Source organism: Cervus elaphus, chromosome 9, assembly GCF_910594005.1.
Source record: "Cervus elaphus chromosome 9, mCerEla1.1, whole genome shotgun sequence".
NCBI classification, from domain to species: domain Eukaryota; kingdom Metazoa; phylum Chordata; class Mammalia; order Artiodactyla; family Cervidae; genus Cervus; species Cervus elaphus.
The window spans coordinates 88,175,335-88,190,238 of NC_057823.1; the positions used below are offsets into that span (position 1 = coordinate 88,175,335).

The window sequence follows — 14,904 nt, forward strand, 5'->3', positions numbered from 1 at the left end:
AGTCTGGGGATGCGTATCTGCAAAGTGTTGCTGTCTCCATAGGTAGAGCGTGTGCTTTCATCCGCAGCAAAGGGGCGTATCAAATTGTTTTTGGGGAAAGAATGTGAGAGTCCCAAGAAATAGAAGAGCACATTGTCATCATCATGGGAGAAATCAGAACTTTGTGGACTTCTTTTTACATTATTTTGCAGAATGTTTGTATTTTGAATAGCTTCTGGGGTGAGTAAGGATCCTGACCTATTCAGTGCTTAGCCCCTAGAATGGTCTTAATTGGTCCTCAGAGCAACCCTGGGACTTAAGTCTTAACTGAGAAAATGGATGCTTAGAATTAGTTAACTTGACAAATGCTACTTTAGCTTGTGAGGAGCAAAGCTAGTCTGATGCTCAACTGGGGAGACGAGAGGACCTCTGGGAAAACAGCATCTAGTGTCACCGAGCAAGTAAAGCAAGAAAATGAAAGCCAAGTCCATCGCAGAGAAGGTCCTCAACAGCCACCATAGCGAGTCTGGTCCTCACGCAGCAGTGCAGTTTATTTCCTCTGGTTGCCTGACTGTTGCAACCTGCGGGCACTAGTGCTCTCTTTGGGGCGGGGCGAGGGGCAGGGGCGCAAGGGAATTGACCTCGCAGAAGAGGAGATAAACTGCACTGGTGCATGAGGGCAAGACTCCTTAGGACGGATGTTCCTGCCTTTCAGCCTGACCTTTGTTCCAGTTACCAGATTCAAAGGGAACTAAGATCTCTATTTGGCCTAGAGCAGAGATTGGCTGCTAGAGATGCATGCTTCAGGGTTGCGGTTCTTCCCCAAGTGTGAGCCGATCAAGACTGGGGGTGTGAGGGAACTAAGGATCAGGTAAGGCTGCTGCTAAAATCAGAAACCACTTTAGGGCCAGAAAATATGAACATTTTCCTACTTGTTTTCCCTACTATCACTTGTGGTGACCCAAGGATGAAAGAGCAGATAAAACCAAGGAGGGTCTTGGAATGCTGGGATGGAAAAACCAGACCCTTATGGTCCTTTCCTCCCCCATGTTGTAACTATTAATGAAACAGTATAACCTGTCTGCCCTCCAACCCCATAAGGAGAAGGTATTTGCCCTGCTCTTCCCCCATCCAGTATACATGCCTCATCCAATCAGCAAATGACCCACAAGACCTGATCCCACTCCTTGTACCCTGGGTATAAAAGTGGACTAAGGACCCCTGTTCAAGGTCGGTTCTCCCTTGAGCTGGCCCACTCTAATAAACTTTACTTCCCTCTCATTCTGTCTCATGTCTGGAAATTCTTTTCCAGCCTGCGCCAGGACCATGACAGAACTCTCAGGCAGAGGTCCCCCAGGAAAGAGACTGTACCTAGAAGAGGAGAGGTTAAAAGAATAGCCTTATTTTTGATGATGGAGATATCAAATAGACACAGTGGGAATTCAAGGGAGCACAGTGGGGAAGTGAGCTTGACTTTCCTCTCCCATCCCTGGATCTTCCTTAGGAGTCTGTCTGTAAGGATAACGTGTAGGAAAGATGCCATAAAAATATGTAAACAAAATGGAAAAAGGACTTCCTCAATTCACAAAATCAGATGCTGTGTTTTAGCTCGATTTCGTGTATCAAGTTCAATAACTCTATTCAATCCAGACTCCCAAACGTCATTGAAATAAAGCGACCACATCCAAATTGGACCCTTGGGGCACAAAGTGTGATCCTCTAGGCTGTGGTTGGGGAGGTTCATGTTTGTATTCTGCTCCCTTAGGTCTCCTCCAGTCTACAGACACAGACAATTTCCACCTGGCCTTTCCCTTGATCCTTACCCTGTTAGCCCTTCATGTCCGCTCTCTCAACCACAAACATCGTAGAAGATTAGTTTATGCTCGCTGCCAGAAATTGTTGCAGAGAAGAAGCCAGTTCTGACTCCGTGCTTCTTCGACTTGTTTTTCGTTGCTTTTGTTAATAATTGTACAGGATGGCTTGCCTCGGAGAATCCTGCCCCTCTAAAGTGCCTTTGTCAGAAGCCTGTCCACCTGTAGATGGCAGGAAGGGAGAAATTAACATATCCCCTGCCCGAGGCTCGCCATTCTAGATGCTTGCAAGATTAAAGGCCTTTTTATTTTGTTTCCTCACCTCCCCCCATCTCTGATCTATAAAAGAACCTGGCATCCAGACCTCTAGAAGATGGTTATTTCAAGGCGCTAGCCTGCCATCTTCTGGGTCAGCCAGCTCTCCTATTAACGCCTCTTCCTTGCCTCAACCCCTTGTCTGTCGGATTCACTGGTATGTCGTGTGGTGAGAAGAGCAAGCTTGGACTCGCTAACAAAAATCTCACATCTGCTAGACCAGCTTTTGTGATCTCTCCTCTCTCCCAAACCACTTTATTGAGCTATTCTCAGATATCACCCTTCCTTGATTTTCTTCCTCTGGGACCCCAGGAAAGCACTGGAAACTGTCGAACGCTGCTTTTTCTTTTTCTTGAAATCTCTCCTTGCCTTGACAGCACTCTTGGGTTTTCCTTCTAACTACATCTCTTGACCTGTCCCTGCTCCTCTGTAGGTCTCTCTTCTGCAACATTCCCTTCCAAGCCTACTTCTGCCCTCTCCCTTGCCCTTCCCCTTGACACACTCATTCAAAGGCGTGGCCTTCACCATCGTCTCTCTGTGAGTAGCATCCAAAACTTTACCTTCAGATTAACTGAAATCAAGTCTATATCTACAAAATTCTCATATTCTTCTTGGATATCACTCAAAGTCCACTGGCTGGAAACTTGAATTAATTACCTTCCTGGCAAAGCAATGACCTCTCTGTGTCCAGTTTGAATGTTACTGTGATCCTCAGCATTTAAGCATTAAACTATAAATTCCTTATCCATCATCACTCCTAACATAAACCTGATCATTTGCTGTACTTTAGCAATTCCATCTCTTGTAATCTTTCATTTCTAAAATCCCAGACTTTTTAAAATTGCAATTGTATAATCGGACACCCAACCAACTCTTGCAGTTTTGTGGGAGCCTGCCGGCCTCTGTACATAGAGGGGAAGGAGACAGCAAAGAAAGAGGCAGACCACTCCAGACGGGCGCGTGGCGAGTTTACTAAGTGAAGAAACTTACATAGGAGGCTTGTCTTGGATGGCGGCAATACAAGTGAATCTCTGCACCCGCCCACCAGAACCTTCAAAGGTTTTTTTTTTGGCCGGGCGGCTAGTGTGATCTTAGTTCCCTGACCAGGCAAATGACTCTGGAATCACGGCAGCGAGAGCAAAGTCCTAACCACTAGACCACCAGGGAATGCCCTTAAAAGGTTAGATAGAGGCCTTAACTGGGTTCAGTCAATGTAGTGTCCAGATATCTCAACACCACCTTGCTCTCTCGAGGCTGGATTCTTGAAAACGGCACCCACTGTGGGAAGAGTGGGCAGAATGTACCTTCCAAGGACAGGGGAGGGGGTGAGGGGCCTCTGATTGCCCAAGTCCACCTCTCTGGTCAACCAGTTGTTATGACCTCTCCACAACCTCCTCCAACACCTACACATAACTCTACTTTAAACAGGGTGGGCCACCATTCCTGCAAACTTCTCTTTTGCTTTCCCATCCCTGAGCCGTGATCCCTACCATTTCCTCCTTGTAGGTCACTCTGATCCAGGACTGGAGCTGTAATTTGCAGGGCTCACTGCAAAGTGAAAATGTCCTATCTTAAAGAGCAAGGGAAAAGTGCCTCTCAAGCTACTACGATTTCATTTTTGTTTCTGCAAACCACCTCAGCTCACACCCATGCTCTATTGTCCTAAATGACTTCACTTACAAAACTGAAAGATTAAAAAAAAAAAAAAAAAAAAAAAAACAAACTGAAAGATTATCAAGATGATAACAACAGAACATGAAACGAAGTGGAGGGCCATGTGTGACCCTAGAGGCCTTGGGCCCACAAAGCCGCCCTGTCCTCCTCCAGCCGGGCCTTTCTCCACCCTACCCACCTCCAAAGACAAGTCAAAGGCTGCCTCAGCTGGGCAGACCATGAAGTGCCCAGGCCCGGAGCCTCTGCTCTGCTCCAAAGATGGCAAAGTGGTTCCCTCTGAGCACGTTGCAAATGTCCCTGAAAACATTTCCTAATTTTTATTAGTCTTTTAATCTCCGATTAGGTCCTAAAGTTTATTAAGAGCAAGAGCTACATCTTCATTCATCCCGGAATCTACCACGAGTTACACGTGTGCTATGCTGTCATCCCAGATGTGCCTGACCCCATGCAGTCCAGTGGACTGTAGCCTTCTGTCCACTTCATCTCCTGGGCAAGAACACCAGAGTGGGTTGCCATGCCCTCCTCCAGCGGATCGTCCCAACTCCGGAATTGAACCTGTGGTCTCCTGTATCTCCTGTACTACAAGCGGGTTCTTTACCCAGGTGAGCCCCTTGGGAAGCCCCAAACTACACATTAATAGTTGCTTAATAAATGTTTGCTGACAATGGATAAAGAGAACAAAGAGAAAAGCACTGAGATTCTGAACTCACGTGCAGCCTTTCTGCAAGAGCTATTCTTTTTTTTCATCAGAGCAAGAATCACTACTAATGCAAAAGTCCAGTTCTCGAGTTGGCTGGCCAGTGCCTCCCCGACTTCCTTTTCAGTTCCTGAATTAATCTCTATGTTGATCTTTCTAAGGATATTTCCCGTAGAAATTATAATTAAGTTTTGCCAATGGAGATACCTTATGGTTTCTAAAAACAGATGAATCCATTAATTCTCTCAAATATTGAGATAGATGCCTATGTTTCAACCTCTTTTGGTTAAAAACACTGTTCTGATGGAAAAAAAGAAGTCTGGAAGTGCTTTCTACACATTTTTAGTTTAAAAAATATTAAACATGGGGTTGCCTTGCACAATGACTTTTGGAAAAGTCTGTGTATTGAAATAATTTATCAAAGATCTTCATGGAACTGACTTGATAATGAAGTTGAATCACTTGATGAGAACCCCGAACTTCCCACACTGGCTGTATACCTACATAACCCCAAGAGAAGAGATCCGATTCACACTCTCCCTCCCCACAAAACACAAATACCCTGGCTTTTGAGTATTTTGAGTTGAAGACTAGAAAGCTCACTTGCGCTTGTGGGAAAAGCTGCTTTAAGAAAACAAGAGAAAGTGGAATACATTTCAACAGCAAAACATTAAAAAAAATGCACCACAGACACTGCATCACTAAGAAAGCCAGTAACTTTACTGAATTGTCTGCAAAATACAAATTATACCTTATTTCCAGCAGGAGAAACTTTTGAAAATTCCCCACTTTTATTCACTACAGACAGCTGAATTAAGTCCCTTGAGATACACAGATGTAGTTTAACTTAGTTATAACATCTTGTCATCTAGTGGCGACAAAGTCCAGCTTATGCCGCTGTGAGCCTCTATTTGAGTATTTGTTGCAAATGCTTGTATGCCCTCATTTACAAGCTATTTTAATCACTGTCATTTAATGGAAACAAGTCCCCAGAAAAAGAAAAAGAAGAAAAATGATACAGCAAACCATCTGAAGCAATCCAAGTCCTATGCCTACAGTGACCCAGGGCGGCTTCGTTCATAGAGAACACTGGTTCTGCATTCAAACCACAACGGGATCCGTCTCTTAGCTGACCTCTCTGAATTAAACTGAGGTATGGATCAATTTGAGGTATGAACAGGGAAGGCAAAATGCAATACTCGATTATGGAAATAACCAAAATGGACAAATTTAATGTAGAAGATATGTGGCCTGGATTGCTCCACATCTTTGGTTAAAACATATTAAGGAAAGCCTTTAATTACATCTTGTAGTCTGAAGCATTCTAACAGACACCAGTATTCCATCAATCTTCAAAAGATCTGGAGTGGCAGGAAATTAACGCCATGTAAGTGACGACATCACAGCAGATGGCACGAACAGGAACAGATGAAGTATGCCAGGCTTAGGCAACAGCCTTTATTGAGGGTTCAAGTGGCTGCTTCTTTAAAAAAAAAAAACCACCTCTTTTTTTTTTTTTGAAAGAAAGAAATACAAAGCATTTACTCTCTGGAAAAACAAACACAAGGATAAAGGGGGTGAAAAAATGCTATCTCTAAATTAGAAGATGGGTATGTAGGAAAAATGAATACATAAACGTGTGAGAGGGCAGACATTCTTTTAAAAAGTGTATTGGAATTTTTAAAAATGTTCACTTTAGTTAGCTTTAAAATGATCTGAGGATGACAGGTATTTTTATATTCATCATTACAAAATGCTAAATTCCACCTTTGGGAAAAAATAAGCCATTTTACTAAAAAACACAATTTTAAAAAAGGTTGAAATCAACAGCCCTCCATGCATCAATGCATACAGGTTGTGCAGCTTGCAGATACCGCATCAGTGTTACCAGTATTTAAGCTCAATATTACCAAAAAATCTTCTAAAATAGGATTAGATATAACAATACTTGTAAGCTGTGTAAAATGCCACTTATGGTTCTTTTACTTGCAATGAAGAATGTTGCCTAAAATGTTGCTCTAGGATGGGTTATGTAAAACAATACTCCCTCAGGGCTCTGCCCTAAACTCCTGAATACAAAGGATTTACCATGATAAAAACCCAAAATCATACTAGCTTTGCAAATACAACAAATGGTAAATTACAGATAAGGTATAAGGGCAAAGATAGCGATGTTTACAGAAGGTGACTCATCACAATCAAAATTGTGCTTCTTCTCATTAAATCATCTTTAAAATATTCTCAGATTATCCCTTTGCTGTCTTGCCACCACTTTCTATGAATTCAGTGGTGGGAACAAGAGATGACTGGCATCCATTCTCAAGTGATTCTGTTCTACTCATGTTCTTATAAAACTATTGTCAGACCTGCTATAAATAGCCAAGGCTTCTGCTGGTACTTTAGCTTACTTTATCTTCAGCATTTAGAAAATCACTTTTTCTTTGTTGCTGAGGCAAATTGCAGGTAAAAAAAATTAATATGGCTATTTTTTCATATTTTCACATAATGACCCTTTCCCACCCAGTGATAAGTTATTGATAAGTGTTCTGAAATGAAAGAGAACATTTGTGACATTTGCATATTTTATACACATCAAGTTGTAAGGATGGATTGTTAAGAATGGGATCAAGTCTATGGTGAGGAAAATGATTTTCCTTAGTTTTTTCCCGTGTGTGTGAATGTGTGTGTTTTTCGGGATGACTTTCTGTTTTTCCTCTGCATAAATGTTCTTTTGTGCTTCATGGATACCTTGAGGAGTGGGACAGATGAAATGGTTGATAGAGTTTTTCTTGTTTGATTTAGTATATAAAAATGTTAGTACAAGGCAGGCTAGCATCCTATATGGATACAACCAAAGGTGCACTGTGGTCTAATTGTGGATTTCAGATCAAGTTAAGAAAAATATAGCCTCGTTAGTAAGGTCTCTTGGCTTTTGCCACCCAGTGGCAGCCTTTTATAAGGAGAAACACTTAGCAACTATGCATGAAAAAGAAAAAAATGGGTAAGAAATGTCCTACACCTCATATAGCAGGTGTCAATCTTACTGTCTTCTCTTCTTTGCTGTGTATGTCATTGTGTACAACTGGAGGTGAATCGACAGATCTTCACATTCCAAGAGAAGGAAAAATCATTCCTAGACTGAAATCTCTTTTAAACAATACATATCGACTTTTTTTTTTTATGGCACTCACTTTTTAAAGGGTCTGAAAATTAATCCCTTATAGACGAATATTAGACAAGAGTCATCATTATTTCTTAAAAAAAAAAAGGGACATAGAGAGGTTCTTTAATGGGATTTCTTGAAATGGCTATTAAATCTCTTTATTGAAGAAAAAAATAGATGACATACATGCTTTATGCAGAAGTGACATTTGGGGGTCCTGACACATCGGGATTGTTCAACAGTCCTATATTGCTCACAAGATTGTGGAGGGTCAGTTAAAATAATTAAAAACGGATGACGAAGCAACTATCCCTTTTCCTGCTTCCTTCTTATCTAGCACCCAGTCTTTCACATTTTTCTTCTGTGGGAATTTATAACTCACGCATCGAGCAAACTCCATATCACTTGTTTCTAGGGCTATATTGGCAGGACATGTGCCCCGACACAGCTCTCTATTCTGGGCATATTTCTTAAAAGCATTATCAAATTCTAGGCTGAAAACCAACCAGAAAATTTAGGACATGGGCAAGTTTAGGGTATTTATTCACTTACTGAATTCCAAGATGCTTGGTGAAATGGTGAGATCAGAAAGGGGCCCTGCATTTGATAAAAATGCAAAAACAAAAACAAAAAATAGCATGAAAGAAACTAATTAGTATATACAATGGAAGTCAGTTGACTCAATAGATTGCTAATGGATTAAAAACAATTTAGGGTGTTGCAATGTGATATGTTCTAATCCCACAGGTTATCCTTTTGACAGCTGACCTTGAACTTATAAAATGTATGCAGAGTCAAAGAAAACAGAAAGAAAATAGTTACTCAAATGTGCAACTGCACAAATATACCCCCCTCCCGCTATTAAGATAACAAAACTTCTGCTATTACCATAATATTATATATATTAGAAAGCTATACACAAGCATGTTAATTTCACAGATTTTTTTTAAAAGATTCTTAATATTTTATATAATTAGAAATACACATTTCAAAAACAAAACTTCTACAAAGAGAAAACAGTTATCTTGGTTAGCAAAGCATGGAGTTCCTCATGGCTTGGGTAGGGTAGTGCTTTCTATACAAAAAGTCCTTTTTGGTTTTTTTACAGGACTGTTTAAAATATTAGCGAAGCTATCAAGGGGAAAAAAAAACACATTTTGGCTTAAGTAAACTACAAAAAGCCACAAATGCTTTGCAAACTCTGTCTTACCTTTTATATGAAAATAAGCAAAATGTAATGTACATATTTTTATATTTTTATTTAATAAGAGATGCAGACCCAGATTTATTTATTTATTTAATTAAATACGTTAGCCCTCAAACTCCACAATTTTTAAAAATAGGTATGGTCCTCTTTTAATGGTCATCGATCCTTTTTTCATGAGTGCCATACGTCAAGGATGTGCCTGCAGGTTTGTGAGCATTCTCGGGGTGGGTATTAGGTGACCTGGTGTGTTCCTAACATTTAACCGTGGCCACCCTTTGCCGGGTCTGTCCAAAAACATCTATACACTTTTCTATATGTTGCATAACAGCTGCTCTCTCTTTCAGTAAAGATCTGCCGCTTTTGGCAAATGTTTCCTTTTGTCTATTTACATGTAAATAACGTTGAACCTGCAACATGACACTATCTATTGTAACATACATTTTGCAAAGGAGCACAACAGTGAAAAGAAGTTAGCCTTAAAATCTATTTTGTACAAGTGTTCTGTTGTACAACTCAAGTGCTAAGCTTATCTCAGCATTTCTGTTTATCTTTATACTGTATCACTGAGGCAATTTAAAAGTACTTTTACAAAACAGAGTACCTGACTTTTTTTTTTTTCCACACACAGCACATATAATGCATATCGACCCCCCTTCCCCATTAAGGTATAGCACACACACACACTGCAAGAAAAAAAAAAAAAACTATTAAGTAATAATCTGATCATGTTGCCCATCCTTCAGAGAGTCGCATGCGCTTGACTGAGGGACTTTCCCTTTCGTCCGGCGAAGGTCTGGTGAGTCCAATGGGGGAGTGGAATTCGTTCCGGTGATCCTCCCGGTCGCTGCCGTCGTAGGAACTGCTACAGCTGCTCAAACTGTCAACAGGAGATCTCCCCGCCTCGTGGCGCGTGTGTTGTGGGTATCTCGAAGGGGTGGCGGTACGGTCTCTAGGAGGAGAAACAGGTTCTGACTTGATGTTGAGGCTTTGAGTAGAAGGCAGGGAGAGATTTGAACTCTGAGATAAATGAGTGCTAGTGCAAGCTCTGTAGGAGGAAAGGAAACCCAGTTACAGATTGAGGAGGCCTGGAGCCCCCAGCAACTCACAATTACATAAAACATCAGCTTAAAGATTTGCAGCGACATCAGAGCATGCCCAGGGGAGGAGAGCCGGCGTGCTTGAAAGCACTTGGGGGCATCGCCTTCTTCCAGCAATTGGTAGCTTTTGTTGATGTGCCCGGTAATAATGACCGCGTTTAACTGGTCCAGGCCTCTGAATGATACCTCGAGTCTCCCTAAATGCACAGGTTACAGCTTCAGGAAGCTTTTAACAAGACATGCTGGAAAAAGCATTTTCAACGTCCCTGGAATTTCTCCCCAGACTAGTTCCAAAATATCATCCAAGAGTTAATGATACAGGGTTTAGATTCTGAATTAAGGCTTCTTTAATTTACTAATGCCTGTGTTGGAAAATTACTGTAAATTGCTTACTAGGGATATAAATGTTTCCCTCATTTTAATACGCACATTAAGTTGCCTAGTCTTCAGAAAAAGTGAAGAGAATTCAAATTTCAAATAAATAGAATCCATAAAATGCTAGCCATAACCATTTCTGATGAAACGCTTGGGAGGGGGAGAAATAGGGAAGGAAATTTTCAGTACTGGCTTAAAAACACTCAGACTTCCTACCCCACTAAAACTGGGAAGAGAATCTGACTTTCTTCATGTTTTCTCAGTTACATGGGATGAAAATACTTTCTCCCACAACTACCTGAATAAAACTATTGCTAGTCTCTCCCTGCTAAGGATACTAAGGAGACCACTCCTCTAATTTATTCCTGTCATTAGTTGATGCATGTTGTAAAGAAGGATTTACTGTGGTTTTATTGTGTTTATAACCCTTAATCCCCATTAATTTCAGGACAGTATAACTTGCTCTTCTTCCAAAATTTGTGGGAGAATTTGATACTTGAGGTTGTGGAGGGAAAAGCATTAAGCCTTTAGGTGTAGACTAGCAATCACAATGACTTTGATCAGTATAAACCATAGTAATATTGCTGACATCAATTTTAAGATGCTTGTATTGTTCTTATCTTCTAACTGCACTGACATTCGTGGCTAGAGTCAGTGTTAGTAGCCCATATTGTCAACAGAGAGCAGAAATCTCTTTTTCTGAGGAGAGTCAAGGTAAAGAATAATCCATACAGACACACCTATTTAAAACAAAGGAGAGCAAACCCACCTATGCATGTATGTGACTATGTTACTTTCCAATGAAGAGAATCAGATGGTATTCAACACTAAAACTGTCATTGTAAGCAGTGAGAAAATGGGTATACATTTCAGAGGAAAATGAGGAATAACTTGGGGCTTGGTTTTTTGGAGATGCAATTCAGGTTCAAGATATAAAGAGATACAAAATTAGAAATGAGTTTATCTTTGAGTGATGTTTTATACAAAAGCACCACCTACTGGCAAAGAATTACTTTCCTTCTCTTATTAATAGATGAGCTAATGTTAAGAATAACATAAAGGAGAATTGTTTGTTTCCTTAATAAGGCTTGCTTTCCTTTGCTTTTATGATCTTACAGAATCAAAGCAGTCAGCATTTGTATAAAGACACCACATGGAGTGTAATTTTCAATCACCTGTTTATACTTTTATTAATTTCTTGCTTTTATTTTACACTGTATGTTAGTATACTAATTCTCTAAGGGTTTTAATTAAATAATATTTAAATAAAGAAGATACTGAAATGAGGGGGGAGAGCCTGTATTTCAAAAGGATCCATAATGGTGGACTATTTTATCTTGGTTCAGAGTTACTTAATGATTCATTTTGATGTCAGAGGAAATCATCTTTTGATTTCTGGAAGAAAGAATTTTCCTGGCTCTGGATGAGAAAGACTATTTCACTAAAATTTAATTAAATGCTTCTACTATGAGTCACACAACTGTTTAATGATAAATGTCAAGTAAGTGTCTGAAAATAAAGTGGCATATCAATAAATACTTTTGTCTGCCCTCTGACATTTAGATTGTGTCTTCAATGGCAGGGTAACATGAAAAGTTAGAAACCAATATTTGCCAAGTTGAACCAGTATAAGCAGTTAATCTCAATAAACTGAGCAAAACGTAATATAATTGAAATGATATTTCTTTAATACAGCTTTTGGAAGCTGCTTTTTCTACTTATTCACCCTTCTCCCAAAGTCAGCTGGCTTGTAGAGATTTTGCTATATCTCTTCCTCATAAAAGATACAATATTATTGTTTATCCCTTCCTTCAAACAAACAGGCTAGTCCTCAAGATAAGATAAACTTAGTTGATGGTATTTCATTTGACACTGAAAGCATTTATGAAGCATTTTGAGTAGTTCTGGGGACACTGAATTCACAGTAATGAATTGTAAGTGATATCTTAGATTCAGCTTCATTTTACTGTGCTATGCGATTCAGAACAGAATGACTTTTAATAGCCTAGTCTCTATTATGAAAGAAGTATGTTCTTGAAAAGAAAAAGGAACATTAACATCACTTAATGAGTATGTCAAGGCTGTATATTGTCACCCTGCTTATTTAACTTATATGCAGAGTACATCATGCGAAATGCCAGGCTGGATGAAGCACAAGCTGGAATCAAGACTGCTGGGAGAAATATCAATAACCCCAGATATGCAGATGACAGCACCCTTATGGCAGAAAGTAAAGAAGAACTAAAGAGCCTCTCAATGAAAGTGAAAAGAGGAGAGTGAAAAAGTTGGCTTAAAGCTCAACATTCAGAAAACTAAGATCATGGCATCCGGTCCCATCACTTCATGGCAAATAGATGGGGAAACAGTGGAAACAGTGAAAGACTATTTTTCTGGGCTCCAAAATCACTGCAGATGGTGACTGCAGCCATGAAATTAAAAGACGCTTGCTCCTTGGAGAAAAGTTATGACTAACCTAGACAGCATATTAAAAAGCAGAGACATTACTTTGTCAACAAAAGTCCACCTAGTCAAAGCTATGGCTTTTCCAGTAATCATGTATGGATGTGAGAGTTGGACTATATAGAAAGCTGAGCACCGAAGAATAGATGCTTTTGGACTGTGGTGTTGGAGAAGACTCTTGAAAGTCCCCTGGAAAGCAAGGAGATCCAACCAGTCCATCCTAAAGGAGATCAGTCCTGAATATTCATTGGAAGGACTGATGTTGAAGCTGAAACTCCAATACTTTGGCCACTTGATGCGAAGGACTGACTCATTGGAAAGGACCCTGATGCTGGGAAAGATCGAAGGTAGGAGGAGAAGGAGATGACAGAGGATGAGATGGTTGGATGGCATCACTGACTCGATGGACATGAGTTTGGGCAGGCTCCGGGAGATGGTGATGGACAGGGAAGCCTGGCGTTGCTGCAATCCATGGGGTCACAAAGAGTTGGACACAACTGAGTGACTGAACTGAACTGAACATCACTTAGCTGTATATATGCTAGACTCAGAGATAAGCATGTTGGTCTACTTGTTCTTGAGAACGCAGTTTTGATAGACACAGTTAACTGTGAGATACTTCCTATGTGTGGGTGATGAGGTGCATGGGAGACAAAAGCCAGATACGCAAGTTCCCACATCCAGCCCTGCTGTAGGATTCCAGCTACTGCAGAGGCCTTCCTTCCAGCTGGGAAAACACCTACCTTCCCCATGGTGTTCAGAAATGAAACATGAGTGGAGAGCTTTATTAAAATTTCTTACTGCCTCCGCCTGGAAATTAGACGATCCAACTGTATTTAACCTAACCTTTTAAAAATTGTCTTTACTTAAAGTCATCTCTCAGTGTGTACTGAATACCTACATTAATAAGCACGATGATGAACACGCTTCTAAAAGTTAGGTTGTCTTTTTTTTTAGGTGGTAGGAGAAAAACACCAAAACATTCGAGGGTCATTTTCTGAAATATTAGTATATGAATGACTTTTGCTAACCCTTGATGGTAAGTTCCTTCTAGTCCACTCTATCCCCTGTATCTGGTCAGTTTATGCTGTTATTTCTAACTTGCTTAGACAAAATCAGATACTAGAGAGTGCTAACAATATAGTTTTGAGGATTTAAAGGTATTTCCATGAGCAAAATATGAAGATCTCTTTCATAGTTTAATTCTGAGAAAGAACTGTGACCCTCTTGGGCTGTGGGGAATATCTGCTTTGGTGGGCTGAAAGATATTTTACTCTGCTTTGAACACTGTATCTACTGGAAAGAATGTGAATCCACAACACAAGTATTTGAGACTAGTTTGGCTTGGAAAAATATCAATTTTTAAAAAAGTGACTGACATTGTAAGGAATAAAGGTAGCTCATATAATTTATTTTACATAAATATTATAATGTGGGTTTTTTTTCTTTTTGAGCTTAAGATTTAATCGTGTGAGCGTAGGCTAATCCATCTGAAGGAATCTCCTTTTGAAAACTGTGTGTGTGTGTGTGTGTGTGTGGAGGGGGGGTGTGGTTTGAGGAAGGAAGGAAGGAAGGAAGGAAGGAGAGAAGAAAGGCAGGCAGGACAAAATTAGAAGGCCTGGAAGGGGTATCTATTTGAGGGATAAGGGAAGTGATTAAGTACAATAAAAACACATAGACTAAATTCAGAGTCAACTCGTGCACCATGAGAACTGGTGTTGAAGGCAACCGGAACTAAACAAAATGCTTCATCCTTGACTGTTGTAATTCAGTTCCTCACTAGTCCTGGGCTGTCCCTTCTTTCTCATTTACTGAAGCTGCTATTAATGGCAGCAAAGAATTAGATTCTTCCCATGTAGAATAAAAATAAAATTCTCTTCCCAGAAGTGAATTAAAAAATTGTAGGGTAGTTAAAATATATAAATCCATGTATTTTCTATGTAAAAATGCAAACTGTCAGTTGTTACCGAAAACAAAAGAAAGCCATATCAGAGAAAATAATATGACTTTTGACACTGATAATCTCTAAGGAGTGCTAGTCCTATAATGGATCAATTTTATGAAAAATAAGAACGGGGACTTTTACTTTTGACAAAAAGCAATAAACAGTGGATTCACTGCTGAAC

General features: G+C 40.0%; 1 protein-coding gene across 13 annotated transcripts in view; it reads right to left on the reverse strand.

The window, feature by feature from the left end:
- Window positions 1–5,174: 5,174 nt before the first annotated feature.
- Window positions 5,175–14,904, reverse strand: part of MEF2C (myocyte enhancer factor 2C) — a 174,558-nt gene continuing 164,828 nt past the window's right edge. For 9 of the 13 annotated variants that reach the window (XM_043913572.1, XM_043913568.1, XM_043913567.1 and 6 more), the window contains one exon: window positions 5,175–9,891. In XM_043913572.1, coding sequence (XP_043769507.1) covers window positions 9,570–9,891 — 322 coding nt within the window. In that variant the 3' untranslated portion in view covers window positions 5,175–9,569. The remainder of the gene's footprint in view (window positions 9,892–14,904) is intronic. The other 4 variants (XM_043913575.1, XM_043913574.1, XM_043913573.1 and 1 more) reach the window with 2 other exon arrangements.